This window comes from Panthera tigris, chromosome B1 (genome assembly GCF_018350195.1).
Source record: "Panthera tigris isolate Pti1 chromosome B1, P.tigris_Pti1_mat1.1, whole genome shotgun sequence".
NCBI classification, from domain to species: domain Eukaryota; kingdom Metazoa; phylum Chordata; class Mammalia; order Carnivora; family Felidae; genus Panthera; species Panthera tigris.
Window position 1 is genome coordinate 7,955,931 of NC_056663.1, and position 18,776 is coordinate 7,974,706.

The 18,776-nt window shown below is 43.3% G+C and overlaps 1 protein-coding gene across 1 annotated transcript; it reads left to right on the forward strand.

The window, feature by feature from the left end:
* Positions 1 to 2,764: 2,764 nt before the first annotated feature.
* On the forward strand, positions 2,765 to 15,056 carry SPCS3 (signal peptidase complex subunit 3). Its single transcript, XM_042982898.1, has 5 exons — positions 2,765 to 3,024; positions 4,492 to 4,565; positions 6,819 to 6,895; positions 10,424 to 10,539; positions 11,479 to 15,056. The coding sequence occupies exons 1-5, from the start codon at positions 2,882 to 2,884 to the stop codon at positions 11,609 to 11,611; spliced, it is 543 nt and encodes a 180-aa protein (XP_042838832.1). The 5' UTR covers positions 2,765 to 2,881; the 3' UTR covers positions 11,612 to 15,056.
* Positions 15,057 to 18,776: the final 3,720 nt, after the last annotated feature.

Below are 18,776 nucleotides of genomic sequence, written 5' to 3' on the forward strand. Positions count from 1 at the left end.
GTCCACATGAGTAAACAGAACAGGGCCTGCCACCAGCATTGGGGACAGAGGGGACAGAAGGGAGAAGGCAAGGAATCCAAAGGGCAGGCCGAATAAATGCAAGGTGCAATCCGTCAAAACACGTAGGCAGTTTAGCGCCCGGAACTAAGGATGGAGCACGTTAGAAAGGCTTAGGATAAAAAAAAAAAAAAAAATTATGACTCTTTCCCTTACAGAATAGAATGGGGCTAGGTTTTCTTGGATTTTGGTAGAAATCCTTAAGAACATTCTTCATATGGAAATTTATGAAGCAGGAGATAGTCTTTGTGTTGGGGGTGTCCACGACCCCGTCAGGTTTGCTGATTTGCCATAAGGACTCACAGGACTTACATAGTCATACTCACAGCCAAAGACCATATTGCAGTAAAAGGATCACACAGTAGAGACAAAAAAGGGAAAACGTGCATGGGGAGAAGTCCTCTCCAGAGGAGTCACAGAGGATGTGCTTAACTCCTCCAATAATGGGTTGGGACAGCACAGGTGAAATGTTGTCAACTAGGGAAGCATTCGACTCAGTGCCCAGGGTTTTCACGTGGGGATGGTCATCTAGGCACCCTCTGCCTGGCATGTTCCAAAATTCCAGAGTCCCCCAAATAAAGCAGGTGTTTGGCATCAGCCACATTGTTTCAACAGTTTAGGTGCAGTGAGTCACTTATAATTTAGGGGAAGTTTTACATCAGTGCGGAGAATTATTTGCCAGCCAATTTTCTCGATGCCAGCCCAGGGCCAAGCCCGCAGGCGGTACTTCTAACGAGAGATGGCTCAGACCTGTTGTATTGACCCTTCCCATAACCATTCCCCCCTTTTATTTCCATTCCAGATGTGGCTGGCTTTGTTTGCCAATGGTTATCTGGAAACCTGTCTGTGATAAAGGTGACTCAAATGAGTTAAAGAACCTCACCTTGCATGGTCTGAATTTTCAGCTCGTACTCTAGAGTTTCAAGGGTCTGAATATATTATAACAGGGTAATTCCCCAAAGCCGACCTTGAGGTGGACTGCTCAGCTGGGACTAGCTCCCCTGGGATGTGTGTGGGTTTTCCAGTGACCAGATGTACGCACTGGCATGTAAGAGACATAGTTTCAACAGTGCATTTCTGAGTGAAGCCAGAGGGGGCCAGAAAGAGAGAAAAGTTGATGAGGTTCTTCAACTAAGAAAATGCCACAGGCTTCACTAGCAGCCTCTCACTTTCCCGAAAGTGTAGTGTCTCTGGGACATGAGCAGAGAAGTTGGATATTAATTGCATAGACTATTCAATGACACCCAGCAAATTTGGATGTCTTTGATTGGCCAGGGAACATGGAAGGGCTTTTGGATCTTCATTTTCCTTGGGAGGGTGGGGTATGGATCCTCAGAAACCAATGTTCTGTGGTATAATTTCTTTTTTTTTTTTTTAAGTTTATTTATTTATTTTGAGGGGGAGAGAGAGAGAGTGCATGTGAGGGTGCATGGGAGGGGCTGAGAGAGAGGAAGGGAGAGAGAATCTCAAACAGGCTCAGACTGTCAGTACTGAACCCCACGAGGGACTCGAACTCACCAACCATGAGATCATGATCTGAGCTGAAATCAAGAGTCAGACGCTGAAAGGTCTGAGCTCCCCAGGCGCCGCTGGTATAATTTCTGATAGCCCCTCAAGGATACTCAAGAAACTAGTCTGATATGTCAAGAGGAGCAGGCTGCTGTCAACAAATGAGCTAACGTGTCATGCAGGGATATAGTCCAGTGCACACAGGCAGACCAAACACGGTGGACTGAATGGCCAGATTCAAAAAGCAAGTGTGAGACAGGAGGGCCTGGGAATGAAGATCCGGAGTGCGGAGCCAAGACTCAGGGCCGTGACATATCGATGGCTTGCTAATTTAAAATATTTACACATTAAGGGGCGCCTGGGTGGCTCAGTCGGTTGAGCGTCAGACTTCGGCTCAGGTCATGATCCCGCAGTTCGTGGGTTCGGGCCCCACATCTGGCTCTGTGCTGACAGCTAGGAGCCTGGAGACTCCTTCAGATTCTGTATCTATCTCCTCTGCCCCTCCCCCGCTCGTGCTCTGTCTGTCTCTCTCTCTCCTCTCTCAAAAATAAATTAAAAAGCAAAATAAAATATTTATACATTGTGCTGTATGGCAATCCCACAGTAATTATCTCCTTTGATCTTAAGAACCCCGTGAGGTTATTCTTTTAGTTATGGGAAATGTCACGTCAAAATGCAAATATTTAAAATTGGTAGCAGCAGCTCTTAGCCGTCAGAAATAGCTTTAGCTGCAGTTGTAAGGCAAAGCATTACTGGGAACTGGACTGAGGTTTGACGTGGAAAGTAAAGTAAAGGCACACTGCTTTGGGGAACCGGGCGGCCACTCTTTCTGTCCCATACCCTCCCAAAAACTGTTGTAACTTTGACCCGATTTGACAAAGGGTAAGAGTTTTGTAAAGTGCTGCTTCCAACGCGCAGCCTCAGAACACACTCCAAACGAACTTGTTCTGCTGCTGGTTTCAAGCGCAAATTAATGAAATACCAGCACTCGGACCACCACACCGAAGGACCGGGAAAGAAGGCTGGGCGAGCCTAGCGGCCAAAGGAGAGGAAGCCAGGACAGGGGGCGGGTCTTCCGTGGCGAAACGCTTGCTCGTCGCTGATTGGTGGAGGCGATAGGCCGCGAGGGTGGGTGTGTCCCGGGAGGCGGGCGCGCGCGCGCGCGTCGGAGGACCGGAAAGGAGGCGGGGCCGCGGCGGCGCGCGCTCCCGGAACGCGCGCGGGCGCAGGCGGCGCGGATCGCAGGGAGCCGGTCCGCGGCCGGAACGGGGTCCCCCGTGTGCGTGTGGAACGGGGCTCGGGGCAGACGGTCGCGATGAACACGGTGCTGTCGCGGGCGAACTCGCTGTTCGCCTTCTCCCTGAGCGTGATGGCGGCGCTCACCTTCGGCTGCTTCATCACCACCGCCTTCAAAGACCGGAGCGTCCCGGTGCGGCTGCACGTCTCGCGGATCATGCTGTGAGTGCGGCCGAGGCCCGGCCGGCGGGGCGGGGCGCCTGGACCGGGCCGGGGTGGGCGTCGAGGCCGGGCCGCCGCGCCGGGGGCGGGGGGGGGGGTGCCGCGGGGCAGGGCGTCCGGGGCCGCCCCCACCCTCCCCGCTGCCGAGCGGCCGTCGCCGCCGAGGGCGGACGCCCGGGTGGACGTCGCGGGCTTCCCGGCTTCCCCTCGAGCTCCCACCCCTCCGCCGCAAATTCCCGGGCTTGCTCTTAAATTTTAATTTTGAGTGTTACTCAGGCCAGTGCCTCCGCTTCCTTCCTGTTCCTCACTTCCCCCCGCCCGCGCCTGGCCAATGAGGGCGCAACACACCAGCAGAGCGGCGGCGCCGCCGGCCGCGCGCAGCCCGCCCGGTGCGCCGCCCGCTCGCCCGGGCTCCGGTGCGGTCCGCCCCGCCGCTGGTGAGCGCGCGGGGCCGGCCCCCCGCCGCTTTTGTCCTTCCTGCCTCAGCCGGCGGCGCACGCCTGCTGCCGCTTTGAAGTTGGCAGGAGGGGTCGGGACGCGCCGAGCGCGGTCGCCGTCCCAGCTCTCCGATGCGGCGCGGTGGAGATGGTCTAAGTCCGCCGCGTGAATAAATCGGCGAAAATGCCAAAAATGGGATTCCAGAACGACGTTGTCGTTTCGTGAATGCTTTTGGGTTTTTTTCCTTCATAATGTTGGTTCTCTGGCACTTTTTTCTTGGATACGTTGCTTCCCCCCCCCCCCCCCCCCCCCCCCCCCCCCGGTTCTCACCTCTTCTCTGTTCCATCTTGCATCAAGTTCACTCTCGTTCTTCAACGTCAGTTTCCTTGATTTCTTTGTCAGAGTCGCAGGCAAGCCAGTCCTCTAATCGCCGACTCCACCCTCCGCCACCACCCCCTTTTTTTTCTCTATTGCAGTTTATTAGATACTGTGTTTTAGATTCAAATAGACACAGGAACTGTTAGCTGGTGTTAATCTTGAGCAAGTTTCGTACCGTCCTGGACCTTAATTTCCTTTTGTCTAGAATGGAAATAATACCCAACTTGTAGGCTTGTTGCGCGAGGATTGAGATCGTAAAGAAAATATATTCTTCACCTGGCCCAGACACATAATAAGCACTCAATAAACAACAGTGGTTATCACTTTATCTTAGCTTCTTCCACACCACCTGTAGTCATCTGGAACCTTCTACCCATGCTATCGAAGTGCTTTACAGCAAGTGTTTACATTTTGAGCAGTTTTTACACCCCGCTAGGGATTCTTTGTTAAGGTATATGAATATGGCGAAAGACCGCATTTTGTATTAGATTAACATTTTTATCCTGTTTTCACACTTACAGGTTTTTCTGATTTTTACTTGTTTCTCTCTGGGGTTGCTGTTGCACCTGTGCGTCCAGCTTTATGGAATTAATGCGAATTGTGTGTGCTGTTATATTTGAAGGATGGTAATACTTTTGTCTTTATTTTTAGAAAAAATGTAGAAGACTTCACTGGACCTAGAGAAAGAAGTGATCTGGGATTCATTACATTTGATATAACGGCTGATATCCTTTAAGAAAATGTTTTATTGCTTTCTTTATAGTTGTATAATGATACACATGTTGCTTAGTGATTTTTGACTATCTCCTGAATCAGCCATACTTTAGTTTTTTTTAAAAATATAATTTATTGTCAAACTGGCTCCCATACAACACCCAGTGCTCATCCCAACAAGTGCCCTCCTCAATGCCCATCACCCATTTTCCCCTCTCCGTCACCCCCCACCAACCTTCAGTTTGTTCTCTGTATTTAAGAGTCTATCTAATGGTTTGCCTCCCTCCCTCTCTGTAACTCTTTTTTCCCCCCTTCCCTTCCCCCATGGTCTTCTTCTGTTAAGTTTCTCAAGATAAACATCTGCACCCTTGAGTTTCTATGTTTCTATTAGTAAGAGTTTTCATACCTTTTCATTCACACTTTGAAAAAAATTATTTTTGGATTCTTCAGTTATCATTTTATGAACCTACTTTAAATTGTTCATAGAAACATTAACTAGATTGAAAGCTGTAAGAGAGTTTGAATCTGTATTTCAGAAAGAAAAAACCAGGTTGTTTGGATTACAGAAAGAAAGATGTTACCAGTGCTCAGCTTATGTAGATGGAATCTTTCACGTACAATCCCAAGTATGGATCCATATTTTACGATAGCAGATATACGTAGATGGAATATTTTACGTACAGTCCCAAGTACAATATCCATATTGTACAGTAGCAGAGAGAAACCTAGGTTAAAAAAGTGAATTGGCATCTCTTAAGGTTTAGAAGATCATTATCAGAATGGTCATTGGTAAACTGTATGAGCATTTTGCCATTATCGTTTTTTTATAAGTACTTTTATCATAGGAGTCAGAAAAATCTTAATATTTAAAGGAGTTAATTTAAAATGAGGATGATTTAATATTTTCTCTTTATCTTGAGTTTCTACCTTTGGAAACTGTTCATTTTGGCCAATCCAGTCTTCTAGGGTCTCGGTAGCGTTGTTCCCTGCCCCTTCCAGTGCAGTCACCTGGCTCTTTAAGACCTGGGTATTAAAATTGGCTCTGGTGATGGCACTGTCTGAACTTGGGTAAAGCACCTGTCTGTCGAAGCAGATAACATTCCCGGAGAGTTTACCTGATACGGCTCTTTACTGCCATGGAATTACTTTAACTGGACTTTTTAGAAATAAAATGTTGAGTTTAGAAAGAGACTAAGAATTAGCTCTCTAGACACTTTTTCAGGAAATAGAGTGCACCGTGACAACAGTCCCATGGTAAACTTGGTATGTCTGCTTTTGAGTCTTCACGTCATTTTAAAACTAGTAAGGAGCTTGGATCTCTTGTGAAAGTAGTAGCTTGTGTACCTGGAGAATTACAGTGAAATTTCCTGATCTCTCAAGAACTGTACATATTCAGTCTCATTTGTAGTTAAGTCAGATTTTCTTAATGCTGCTGCTACACTTGAAATTGTGCCCTTTCTTCTAAAGCGCTATCCTAGACTTCTCCATTCTCCTGCAGTAGTGTGATTCTTAGCGGATACACATGTCTAAACGTGGAATGAAATAGATGTGTTGCTGTCGGTATGAAAATGCACATAATGAAAAGACTTCACCATTTACATATAATACTTAATAAAAATGCAAACATTAACTCCGTTCATTTCCCAGTGACACAGCTCTTGTGTTGAATCCTCATGAATTTTTTTTTCTTCACTCTGATAGGCTGATGAAATCAAATTGGTATTCAACTGCATATTCTTACCAAAGCACTTCATGGATTGAGACATTTTGATCTCTGCTGGCATGTGTCCAAAAGCAACGTGGACAATTTATTATACTTCGTGTAATTAACATGAGCTAGTTCATGTTTGCTTATCAGTAAATTTAAATGGCGAGGGCTGGTTATCCTTTAGAACATCCATGGAATCGAAAGTGCTTGAAGGATTAAATCCTCTTTCTTTTAGGCTTAGTCGATGTCACAGAAAGCTAAATTTTGTATTGCTCTGTTATTGTTAACCAAAGAATCTCAGCTAGTAATGCCTAGAGGTGTGGGGTGATAATGCTAATAATCTTGCTGATATATTTTTCTTTGAAATGAGCTAGATTTTACGATATATATATATATATACATATCATGTATTTTTACTAAATTAGTGTCTCACTATGTTTCTGGCCCACCTCTCCTTTTTTTCTATTTTAGTATTAGTATTGTGGATAATTATGAACAAGAGTGGTTTAAAAGTGGTATGCTGCCTCATGATTTATATATTCCTTAATTTATTTACATCTAGAGAACATATTTGATTGGAATGTTAAGCAATTGTTTCTTTATTTATCAGCAGAATATTCAACAAAAAATAATGTAAGTATATATATACACATATCTAAGTTTTAATAGGTCTTTAAAACCTCATTAGTTAATAGATCATTAAAACCTGATTTTATTTATTTATTAATTTATTTTAAATGTTTATTTATTTTGAGAGAGAGAGAGTGTGTGTGCTCGTGAGCACACAGGAGAGGGACAGAGAGGAGAGAGAGAATCCCTAGAATCCCGCGAAAAGGGACATCATGACCTGAGCTGAAATCAAGAGTGGGACGCCCAGCCGACTGAGCCACCCAGGTGCTCCAAGAATATAAATTGTATATATTTAGAGTATCTGACCTGAGGAGTTTGGTAAAAATCACAGGCCTGCGGAGAGGTGATTCTACTAAGAAAACATCTCCTTTGGTAGCCTCTGTCTTTTTTCTGCTTCTGTAGCTCTCTAGTATTGTGGTCCCCTGATTGGGGTGCGGACGGGGCAGTCCATAAGGAAAACCGTTCAGAGCCATTTTTTCCTCTCTTACGGATCTAGGAAGAGTTGCCAGTTTTTCAGTTCATTAGCTTTTTACTGGCTGTTCGGATGGAGTGGCCGCTTCCAAGCTCCTCACGCGCCATACTGGAAAGAAGTTGATCTGTATGTTTCTCTGTTTAAAATAAAAGGGAAAGAAGCTTTACTAATACTTGCAATACGGGCTGACGGTAATATTCACACTCAGTCCCTAAGTCAGGTGATTACGTGTCTCCTACAACATGCAGCGTCCCTGGAGGAAGATGAATTCAGCGGGCAGGAGGTTGACCACACTGCCTGCATTTCTTCATTCATTCATTTTCAGCATTTTGTAAGGTGCAGTATAATCCAATTAAGTGGGTGATATTACCTATTTCTTTTAAGTTTACTTTTATTTTGAGAGAGAGCGTGCAGGGGAGGAGCAAAAAGAAGGAGGGAGGGAGAAAGAGAGAGAGACTGAGAGACTCCCAAGCAAGCTCCATGCTGTCAGTACAGAGCCCGATATGGATGGGGCTTGAGCCCACGAACCGTGAGATCATGACCTGAGCCAAGATCAAGAGTTGGCTGCTTAACCCACTGAGCCGCCAAGGTTCCTCTGATGTTATCTATTTTTAAATAAACGAATCCTCACAAAATGGAAAAAATGGTCGAAAAGATTCCTGCAAAGGAATCACAGGTTGAAAATGTGAATGGTTCAACCACATGTAAGCAACAGGAAAGGGGCAGAGCTGGTGGGTTTCTTTCTCTTGGGAGCTGCTTAGCCACAGTGGATTAAAAAAAGAGAGAGCTGAGATCTAATAAAAAAGTTGGCTGAGAAAATTCAACATTGGTCAGGAATACTATTTGAAATGCAAATTTGCCTTGACTGTCAGTGATGATATCATCCGAAAGTAGTAATGTGTACTGTGCACATCATTTGTAAATAGAAATGCATCTTTTGGGGTTTGTGCTCAAAATAATTTGTGATCGAAAATCTTTGGAGACCATTTCCAATGATAAGGTCAGGAAGGATGTTGCTGAATGCTGGGTGTACGAGGAAATGGGGGTGAGGCATTGCTGCTCGGGTGTCACACTCGTCAGGCCAGTTTTCTTTCCACAGCTTTGACTGGAGAAAGGTATGTGAATCAACAAACTCTGAGCTGTATTTACGGCTCTCATTACCCATGTATGTAATTAAAAACTGTAAAGGTGACAAATATTTGAATCATGTCAGATCAGTTTAAAATCCATCTAAATATTTCTATTTTTCTTCTCATGTGAACTATTTTGATAGTCTTACCAAGCCGTATATCTCCAGTTAACATTGGTCTGTTGGGAAATATTTTCCTTTGCTTTGGAGTTGTATGGGATTCACCAATTATTTACTTAAAAGTAATCTTTCTAATCATAAACTAGAGTTTATCAGAAGTTTTGTAATGAAAAGCTACTAAACTACTAGGTTAAAACACTGCTAAAATTGTTAATTTGTAGATTGAAACTTACTGGTCCATTTTGATTTAGAGCTTTTTTTGCAGATAAGAGTAAGGGTTGAGATATTTGTATGGAATGTCACTAAAACAGAAATCCCCTGAAAGTGTCAAGTGAATGATTGTGATAAATGAATTAAAATACAAAAGTAAAATCCATGGAATTAAAATGTGCTTCTTTGTTATTTCACCTAAGTCACTCTCGTGTTTGTTACCATACAGTCTGGAGGTAATTCATATTTAGAGATGAGTCTACTTCTGTATGTTATTTGAACTATATTTTCTTTCAAGGGATGAAAAATTAATCAACTTTATCTGTTGATTGGTTTGATTAGTTAACTGCAATTTTTCGTATTTCAATTCATTTTACATTTATTTTGAACATACCTTTTATACCACAAAATTTGTTAGGCACTCGGATTATTGGGTTGGATGAGTTTTGGTCCTTGTCCTTGAGAATCAACAAAATGTTAGAAGGGTCATTTAGAAAAACTTATTCTGAAGGTAAGAGTAATGACTGTATACACACATACTATTCTACAGGTCTCAACAAATTATCCAAATTTATGTGTCACCTTGGCGACAGGTGTACCTAAATCATATTCATAATTCTGGTTTACCCCAGTGTGACTAGTAAGTTAATACAACTTGGAACTTTGACACATCATTGCTTTGGTGAATGAATAAATGTATATAAGATGTCATTTCACTTCGGCATATCTTTGTATGTTCTTCAGTCTCGATGTTTCTGTTTAATCTTCGCGGTTTTATGGTGAAGATTTGAAACCTCTTAGAAATTATTTCCACATTCCTTTTTAGTGAGCACAGTCCCCACATGCTGGCAGTTGGCCTCCCAGGCTAATAATGCATAATAGCTTTATAAGAACAGATGTCTTGGGATTTAGTAGTGATCACAAATGTGTTTTGTCTTCATTTTATGCCCCTCATTTTCCAAACAGAACTTGCTTTTGATATGTCAAAATAGCGGTTTCAAAGAATTGGCTTCTAGAATGTTGCCATAAATGAAACAATGATGTGCCTATGGTTAATTTAAGGGAAAAATATTTAGAAGGCTTCATTTCTTTAGTGATTCTTCGATAATTTAAAGACCTTGGAGATACGTAAATATTCATGATCTAATCTGGCTGCAGTGACCCCTGTTAACAGTGTGACGGACCAGGAATAGTTGCCTCAGTTTCCCTGACACTATGCAGAGTCCACACTGAGCTGGGCAGGAGAGGTGATTTACGAGAATGCTTTCCTTCCAGGGATTCTAATCCCTTCTGTGTCTCCAAGGGCCTCTCTCTGGAGAGCGAGTAGGTCTACACCCTCGGAATAAGCTGTGGGGGCCCTAAATGACAGTTGCCTTAGCAAAAGCAGTGATTTCCTGGGAGATCATCTTTTGTCCCAGCAAAGCTCAACTTCTTATGTGTGTCCTCTTGTTATTATTTTGTGTGCTTTAAGATTTTAGCAATTCCCTCAAAAGTTGTATCATTAATATAAATTAAACTATTTGCTTAGCACTGCTTTGAATTTGAAGTGACAGAGGTGAATTTCTGATGAGCTGTCTAATTCATTTTCATTTTAATGTAGGCTCTCAACCAAGTAGTCCTTTGGGACAAGATTGTTCTGCGAGGTGATAATCCAAAGCTGCTGTTGAAAGATATGAAAACAAAATATTTTTTCTTTGACGATGGAAATGGCCTCAAGTGAGCAATTCTTTGTCCTTCTTTACTTGTAATTGTGCGGGGGAGAGAACGATGTAGAGTATTTTTTATTTTAAAGAAAAAGATTAGAGGGTACAAAGAGGACAGTTGAGAAAGAAGAAAAGTATACGGACCAAACCAGAGGATTGGGTAGAAATCCTGTCATAGTAACTGGGATTTAGGAAAAGCACACAGTTTCTTGCAGTACGTGAACCCCGGTCACGCTCAGAAAGCCCTCAGATGCTTCTAGTCCCCAAGTGCACAGGGGGCCTGGGCTGTCCCACTTGCGGTAGGACTGTGGTTGGCAGGGGGCTCCTTATGGAACATGGGGAGGGAAGTTCTCGGGGACCCTTAATGGAGAAATAGTGCATCCATCCAGGAGGTGACACTGAGGGCTCTTGCTGTGCTTCTCTGAACTTCCCTGAACCTCAGTTTCCTTTCACACCCAGTGAAGGAATTAGAATGGCTGGTCTTTTGGGGTCATTTTTAGCTCTTAAGCTCTGCGAGTAAACATTGGAAAGGATTTTAGGGGAGAGCTGTTTTAACCAAAGCTCTGGTTTTGCAGACGAAAAATTGCCAGCCGTGAGAAATTGTGATGTGTTCACAATCTAGACAAGGATAGAATTAGATTGCAAATCATTGCCTGCTGACATCTAGCTCAAATCTCTTTATATTCTCTGTGTTTTACTCATTTAAGCTTTTTGGCTGGTGGTTCTAATAACTGTAACTGAGTGAATTTAGGTAGGTCATCATGGGATGCCTGCAAATAGAATGCGGGTCCCTGGGATTTCAGAAGACGAGAAAACTTCTGTTGATAGATGAGGGTTCCAGTTGCAAATAGCTAGTTCTATAGTATTTGAGCCTCAGTGCTTGAATTAAAATGTTTTGTTTGAACTAAAAATGTTTCTGCTGACATCCGTTTATTATTATATCTTTTTATAGGGGAAACAGGAATGTCACTTTAACCCTGTCTTGGAACGTTGTACCAAATGCTGGAATTCTACCTCTCGTGACAGGATCAGGTCATGTATCTGTCCCATTTCCAGATACATATGAAATAACGAAGAGTTATTAAATTATTCTGAATTTGAAGCAACATATTTTTATACTTAATGAATCATATCTCATTTTTCTCTTCCCTTGTATCTTCATTTGTTTTTCGGTTGTTACTTTTTTTGGGGGGGGGCATAAGACTAACATCAAAAGGCATATTTGAAAGGTTAATGTGCTATTTAGACTCAATTTTACAAACAAAACACACACAAAAGAAGGCCACCAGAGTGGAGTATTATAAAAATAAGACAACTACATAATAAAGATTTGTAACAAATTTATCTTGGAGATATTCCCTGTATGTCCATGATTCTTTATGGAATAGAAAGTGAGCATGAAGAGTTGTTAAAACTTTTAGGTGCCTGTGGACTTACGAGAATGCTATTTTATGCCTTGCATTCATGCAGGTTCACATCGGATGTGATTCAGAAGCGGACATTCTCTTTGAGGGTGTGTCTCATTACTGGAAGCACTAAGATGGTTATTTGTGAGACACCTGGTTTATAAAACAGCCAAGAGGGACGGGATTTTGTTCCATTTGTCTTAGGAATGCCCCATGATGCTTGGTTTTCTTACAGGTGACGAGCAACCTTCTCCACTTAAAGACTAAATACCTCTTTATAAGCTGGAAATCATTCTAACTCACTTTAAAGTCTCTTAAGTCAACCAAATATGTGTGTCTCAGTGCTTTCTCTAAAATTGTTCCTTTGTATTATATCTTTGTGTGAACTTTTAGCATTGCCATTGAAAGTTGAGAACGTTTGCATGGTTTACCTTCTGAGTTAAGTTTGTTTTCGTGAGCATGCCTCGTGCCACTGAGTGGTAATTATTTAAAATTTTTTGTAGGTCCACATTTTAATAATTATTGCGGTAATAATCAGTATTTGTTGGTGTGCTTTTCCACTTAGAAGCACTCTCATATGTTTTACTATGTGTTCTCCTCGATAATCTAATGAGGTAAGTAGTTCGAATGTTAGGTCTTTGCAGATGAAGAAACTGACACCCGGAAGTTTATTGAATTGCTTTGCGGTTACCTAGCAAGGAAGGGAGTTAAAAGTTCCCTCAGATTATCTCTAAGCCTGTCCTTTCTCCTGTAGCTCTGATTACCGGCTAATCAGAATTCACTTACAATTTTCATTATGTTTTCTGTGACCCTGGACCCTCTTTCGGCCTCTCCTTAAAGCGGTTTCCCATCCTGTATGGAAGTGACTAATTTTCAGGCTGCCAACAACTTCTACAGAGAGGATCTCTCGTTTCATTCTCTGCATAAATTAATTTTACTTTGTGAAAAGTAGAAGAATCCAAATGTATATAGAAATAATTTAAATGCAGAATAATACACAGTTGAATATATGATCATATTTAACATGATTTTTTCTTACTGTGAACAAATAAATGTCCTCAAGGAAGCAAGTACAAATCAATTACCCTTAAAAGCAAGACCAGACACTGTAGTTACACTCTCAGCAGTAACCAAAAAGGGCTAATGTTTTCTAAGAATAGGTTTAAGCTAACAGTTGTTCCATTTACCTCCTATGAAACACCTCCCCATTTCCTTACATTGGTTTTAGCGGTCACTGTGTGTGATCCCGTGGTTTGTGTCAAAGGTTGCAGGTGTCCGATCACCAGTACCAGAGTGGGTGTGGCCCCCAGCTTCTTCATTCAGCTGTTCAGGGTCTCGGTTTCTTTATCTGTAGGACGGAGTTGGAGAGTCCTTAACTTAAACAGTGGTTCTTTTATAACCACAGGAGTCTGAAATGCGTGGTATCTGTTCAGCAGAGACTGAACAGAAAAGCCCTTTAGTAATGTGACGACAAGAAGGTGACCAGAAGACTAACAACTGTTCCTCCTGATTTGACTTTGTTTCTGTTAGATTTTGTACCCAGAAAATTTAACTTTCTATAGTTTGTACAGATGTTACACGTGGAAGCGTAGTATCCGTAGGGGTCTCGGCTGAACCCAGGGTGCGTTCGTGAAGGCGGGCCCAACCAGGTGCAGGCGCCCGTGTGGTGGTTCCCTACACCTCTGTGATGGCGCATGTGCTAGGTTGCCGGAGACAAATGTTGAAGTTTACTTGAGTTGAAGTTTATTTGACCAGTTCGCCCGCTTCTTGGGACTTTGGTGAGGAAGAGGAGCAGAAAGATCCCAGTAGCACAATGGTTAGGTTTTGGTTTCTACTGAACTTTGGGCAACTGCTCAGGACAAGAATGCTCCAACGTGGGAATAAGAAACCTCTGTCTCAGGAACTCATTTTTGGGTCGCACGGCTTTGTTGGTTGACCGTGATTCTTCATGAAAACAGATGGCCTTGTGTTCAGTTTGATCAGCATATCATCTACCTTAGTGTCTGTGTTTTCAAGAAGTCTTACAAAGTCCAAGGCTTCAGATTGAACAGAAACCTAAGTGTTAGAAATGTCTGAGCCCAGAGAGGATCTTGGGAAAGGAGAACGATTGCAAGAAACGTACCTAAAAGAATTCTGGTTAGAAACCAAGTAATTTGCAGTTCGCACACATCGTCCTTTTCTGTAGCAGGTTAGCCTAGAGAAGCTCTGTCAGTGCTTTTTTATTTCCCCAGTTGATTACATTTGGTTTCTTGACGCTTAAAGGAAAATAACAGAAAACTGACACTTCAGAGATTCCTAAGGGTGTAATGGGAAAGTGGGTGATTGTAAATTTCCTATTTTGGAATTGTTTTACAGTTCTTTGGTGGGTCTGGCCGGCTTAGTAATAGCATGAAGATGGGTCTTTAAGGTTGTATCAGACATTTTTCCCCCAATATTCTATCTAAAGCTTCGTGATTGAAAGCTTCGGGTCTTTGAGGTATAGGTTACTGGAGGTGCTATTTTATAATATTGTGAATTGACGTGAGATGAGTGTAGGGAGAAAAACCGTAAGCTGTGAACTTTGGTAGTAAAACAACACCTATTTGTTTCAGACACTTTGCTTTTAGTAGAGAGCCTGTGTATGTTCTGTGTGACTGCCAGTGGATTTAAAGAGGTCTCTTTCAAAAGTTGCACGTTTTGAAGCGATTTAGGAAATTGTTTACTTTACAAATAACAGATTCGTAAGAAAAAATTTCATGAAAATACTGAAGATTTGTTTGAGGATTTTCGTAATTGCAATAAACAGCCTTTTTTTCTAATGAAGATGAATTTTGTTTACGAGTAAAAGTGTGCATTTGAAAAGACTTTCACATACATGCTTTTTATGTCAAGCTGCTGAACTAGAAGAAAATGAAGCCAAGTCGAGTAAACTTAAGTTCTTTCTTTTTTTTTTTCTTTTTGTGGGGTGGGTGGTGGGGGGAGGTTATTTACATCTAAAATATCTTCTCCAGACACTGTATGCTCCTTTCCTAGACTGTAAGCTCTTTGAGGGCAGTCCTGTCGGATTTGTCTTTGTATCTTTCCCCGCGCCTAGCACAGTGCCTTGCACGAAACAGGCGCCTAATAAATACGGATGATGAATGAAGTCCCTTGTCTTTGTGGCCAAACCGCGGGGGCTGCTTTGTTGCCCACACTCTCCCTGCCTGGTGAGTGCCGCCGGCTTCCGTTCTTGAGCTCCCGGTGGCGTGGGGTGAGTCTTGTTTCCTTGCAGCCCCGTTAGGCTGCTGAGTGGAGGCCGGGATGCTGCTCCTCCTGCTTCCGTGAGCCGTGTTCTCCCAGCCCTCACTTTTGATCGTGAGCGAGCCAAGGGGTAGTGAGTGAAGGAGGAGAGTGATCTGGAAAGTGCTTTACTCTCGTAGGAGAAAACCACAACCTAGACCCGACTCAAAATCTGCAAGATGCGTGCTTAGCTCCTGAAGAAATTGGTGGGAAATGCGGGTGCCTCCGTGTCAAGGTCTGGTTTGCCGAGCCTGCACCGGTTTGGCCCCCAGCCCTCAACACGTCTGGCTCACGGGGCTGCACTGAACCTACGCATTTCCGGAAAATTGCACTTTTTATCTATCCTTTATCTACCTCAGAAGAGATAGGAGTTTCGAAGAAAACAACATTTCCCAGGGAACTCAGCCAAAGCAGCTCCCTCAAGGATAGAAAATCAGCTGACTTCAGTGGGGACTTGTGTTTTAAAGCCTAAGCGTATGTTATTTGGGAGGATACGAGAGGTCAGGCCAGCTTTTGGCTTTGTTTTCTTCAAACCTGGGCCACCCCGCATCAGAACTTCAGTGCTTAGATCTGTGTTGTACTCGCCAGGTCGTAGGTTAAAGCAAGAATCCGGGGCTCAGAAAACCGTCGCCTGATTCCTGAGTTCTTCCTGCAGAGAGAAGAGTGCATAGCTTTGGCAGGTGTGCCCTGTTCTACCTGAAGAGACCTGGAGCTGAAAGTAGCTTCCCAGCTGGGCCTTCCCCTCCCCCGTGAGAGTAGCGACGAGGCATCTCCTTTCTGGAACGCGGGCGCTTCCCGCACATCCCGCTGGCGCATCTGTTGAGTGTAGCTGGCAGCAGGCATCTGGGAGGAGAAAAGTAAGCGTGCTGATTGGCGGGGGATCCGTGAGACAAAGCCTCTGCTCTTTTCTTCTATCGGCCACCACTTCTGCGCCCCTTGCCCCGCTCCCTTGCGGGCTCGGAAGGGCTGTAACCTGCCTGGGAGAGGAGGGGAGTACAAATCTGAAGGGTGGGAGTGGGAGGAGTGGAGAGGAGGAGGGTTCTGAGATGCGAATCCGAAAACAAGGGCATTTGGGCGTAGAGGGCACTGCATCCCGTTAGCAGAGCCCCCCCCCCCACGTTTGTTTGAGAAGTTGGGGGCCTGTCCGGTTGCTGCAGCCCCTGCTGCTAAGACCCCCGCTGTTGTATTACCCTGTCTGCCGAGACCAGGAGGGCCTGAAATCCTCTGGGAATCACGTTCACCTCTAAGTAATGTTACCAACGCTATGATGTTGGGAGAGACTGATGGCTACCTGCTCGCTGCTCTCATCTCAGCATTCGAGAGCTCAAATACTCTGCGTTAATTCAGGTCCCACTAACTGCTGTCACAGAGAAACCTCAAAATTTGAGTAGTTCATTTCCTGCCTTAAGGAAGCTAAAGTGGGAAGGAGGTGAGGTGGTCAGGCAGTTTTCCAGGTGTGATTGAAGGGCCCAGGTGTGTCCCATCTCATGACAGCCATCCCGGGGTGGGGGGAGGGAGGGAGGCCCACAGCCCTTCCACCTGGCTGGCTGGGGTGGGGGAAACTGCAGAAATCTTGCTGCTTAATTAGCTTGGCCCAGAAGCGTCACATAACGTTTTAGCGTTTTCTGTATTTTTTTGTTTAAATTGTGTAGGCATTCAGAGTTTTCTGAAAGTGAGCATATTAGGTTTTAAGAGTTAGGTTTGAAAACACTTATCGGGCATTAGAATTCCCTGACAAATGTAATCTTTCTACCCAGTACTCCCTCCTTAGAGTGATTTTTATTTTTTAAGTTTCGGTGAAGGGGTACCCAGTTTTTACTGATTTCCTTCTTCCCTGGTTGCTGCTGTTTGCATCACTCAATGCTGCTCGAATACACAGAAGATCTCTTAGTGAATGCTGTTCACAGCTCTTGCCCAACTTTGATCTAGTGTTCTCCATGCCTTTAGGACTTGGAAGAGATTCCTGGGAGTCAGACTATTAAGTGCGGGTAACTTTGAACACTTGGGAGCCCATCAAAGCTACTGGGCCTCCGTGGCTTCCATACAAGGAGCCTAAGCAAACGTTGCTTCACTGAAAGCACTGCAGCATATAACACATCTACACACACAGCCACCATTGACCACCTTGATCTTTCGGTTTGCCAAGCAGGCTCGCGTTGCATGAACTTCTCAGTACCTCCTGGAGCCTCTGATTGAATGTGACAAGCCTCGTGTCTGCTCATTTAATCAGCTCAGGCATGTCACATGGCAAAGCCTTCGACCTAAAGTCAAAAGGGTGGAAATGTAAAATCGATCAGGAAGTAATGCAAGTCTCAAGAAGCACTTCGTAATCCTCTTAAGAGGAAGGGGGAGGGAATTCTTGGGAGTAATGACATAATTTATCACACATCCCTAAGCGATATAATTTAGTTTTGCTTGGTTATGAACATAAGTGAATGTTATCATAGGAATTTTTTTTTTTTTTTTTTTGTCTTGCTGCTTTGGCTCAGTAAATTTGAGAGATTCATTAATGTTTTTGTGGGAAGCTATAGTTTATGCTGAATTTTCATTGTGTAATAATAATTGTAATATAGTAATGCATAGCAATCCATAGTCTGCATAATTTCTTCACCTGTTCTATTGATGGACAGTTGTGAGTATTCTCACACAGGTAGCCTGGTGGGTTTGTGTTTCTCTAGGAAAGAGATCTTCAGACATTTTTGGTTGCACATCAAAGATTTATGGGGTGAAAAAGAATTGCTAATATTATTAAACATCTAAAATTTTTCGTCTTGTGAAAATAGTATAAAGGTTGTAATTTTTGGCATCGTGTAAATAATAAAATTTTAAAGTACAAACTGGTGTATTACTGTAAGACATGTAGCTAAATGTATCAAATGGAATAGAAATATGATTGATAGTCACATTTATTTTATTTCTAATGACCAAGTTCTTCCTTAATGGTAAAATGTTTAATTATTTTTTCTTCTGCTTAAAATCATACTTACATTCCTTTTCCCCAATAAAATTTATCATAACGGGTATCGGTACAGATAGCAATATTTTCAAAACTCTTTGGTAACTGTACCACGCTTCTTCGTAGTCAAAATATGTACATAAAATTTTCTGTAACCCCATTGTTCTAAGTGTGTGTTTGTTTATTGATTTATTCACTGATAACATTTATTCACCCTTGAGAGACAGAGAGCCTGAGTGGGGAAGGCGCAGAGAGTGAGGGAGGCAGTATCCGAAGCAGGCTCCAGGCTCTGAGCTGTCAGCACAGAACCCAACGTGGGGCTCGAACGCACGAACCACAAGATCGTGACCTGAGCCTAAGTTGGACGCTTAACCAACTGAGCCACCCAGGTGCCCCCTAAGTGTTTAAAAGCTTTTCCATCTACCAACAGTACACAGTCAAAATATAGATATATTAGAAAATTTGATAAATCATTACTAAATAATTATAACTCAGTGAAATCGGCTCAGATGGGGGCGTCATGATTGACGGTGCTTTTATTAAAAGAGTTGTCAAATTCTCTCTTTCCCCCAGGGTTTTCCACCTGGCAGCAATGCACTACAGTAAGATTCTGGGTCAAGTCCATGTTTC

Coding starts and splice junctions, on each gene's coding strand:
- SPCS3 (XM_042982898.1), top strand. CDS start 2,882: ATGAACACGGTGCTGTCGCGGGCGAACTCGCTGTTCGCCTTCTCCCTG. Junction 3,025..4,491: donor CACGTCTCGCGGATCATGCT/GTGAGTGCGGCC, acceptor CTTTATTTTTAG/AAAAAATGTAGAAGACTTCA. Junction 4,566..6,818: donor TACATTTGATATAACGGCTG/ATATCCTTTAAG, acceptor TAATTTATTTAC/ATCTAGAGAACATATTTGAT.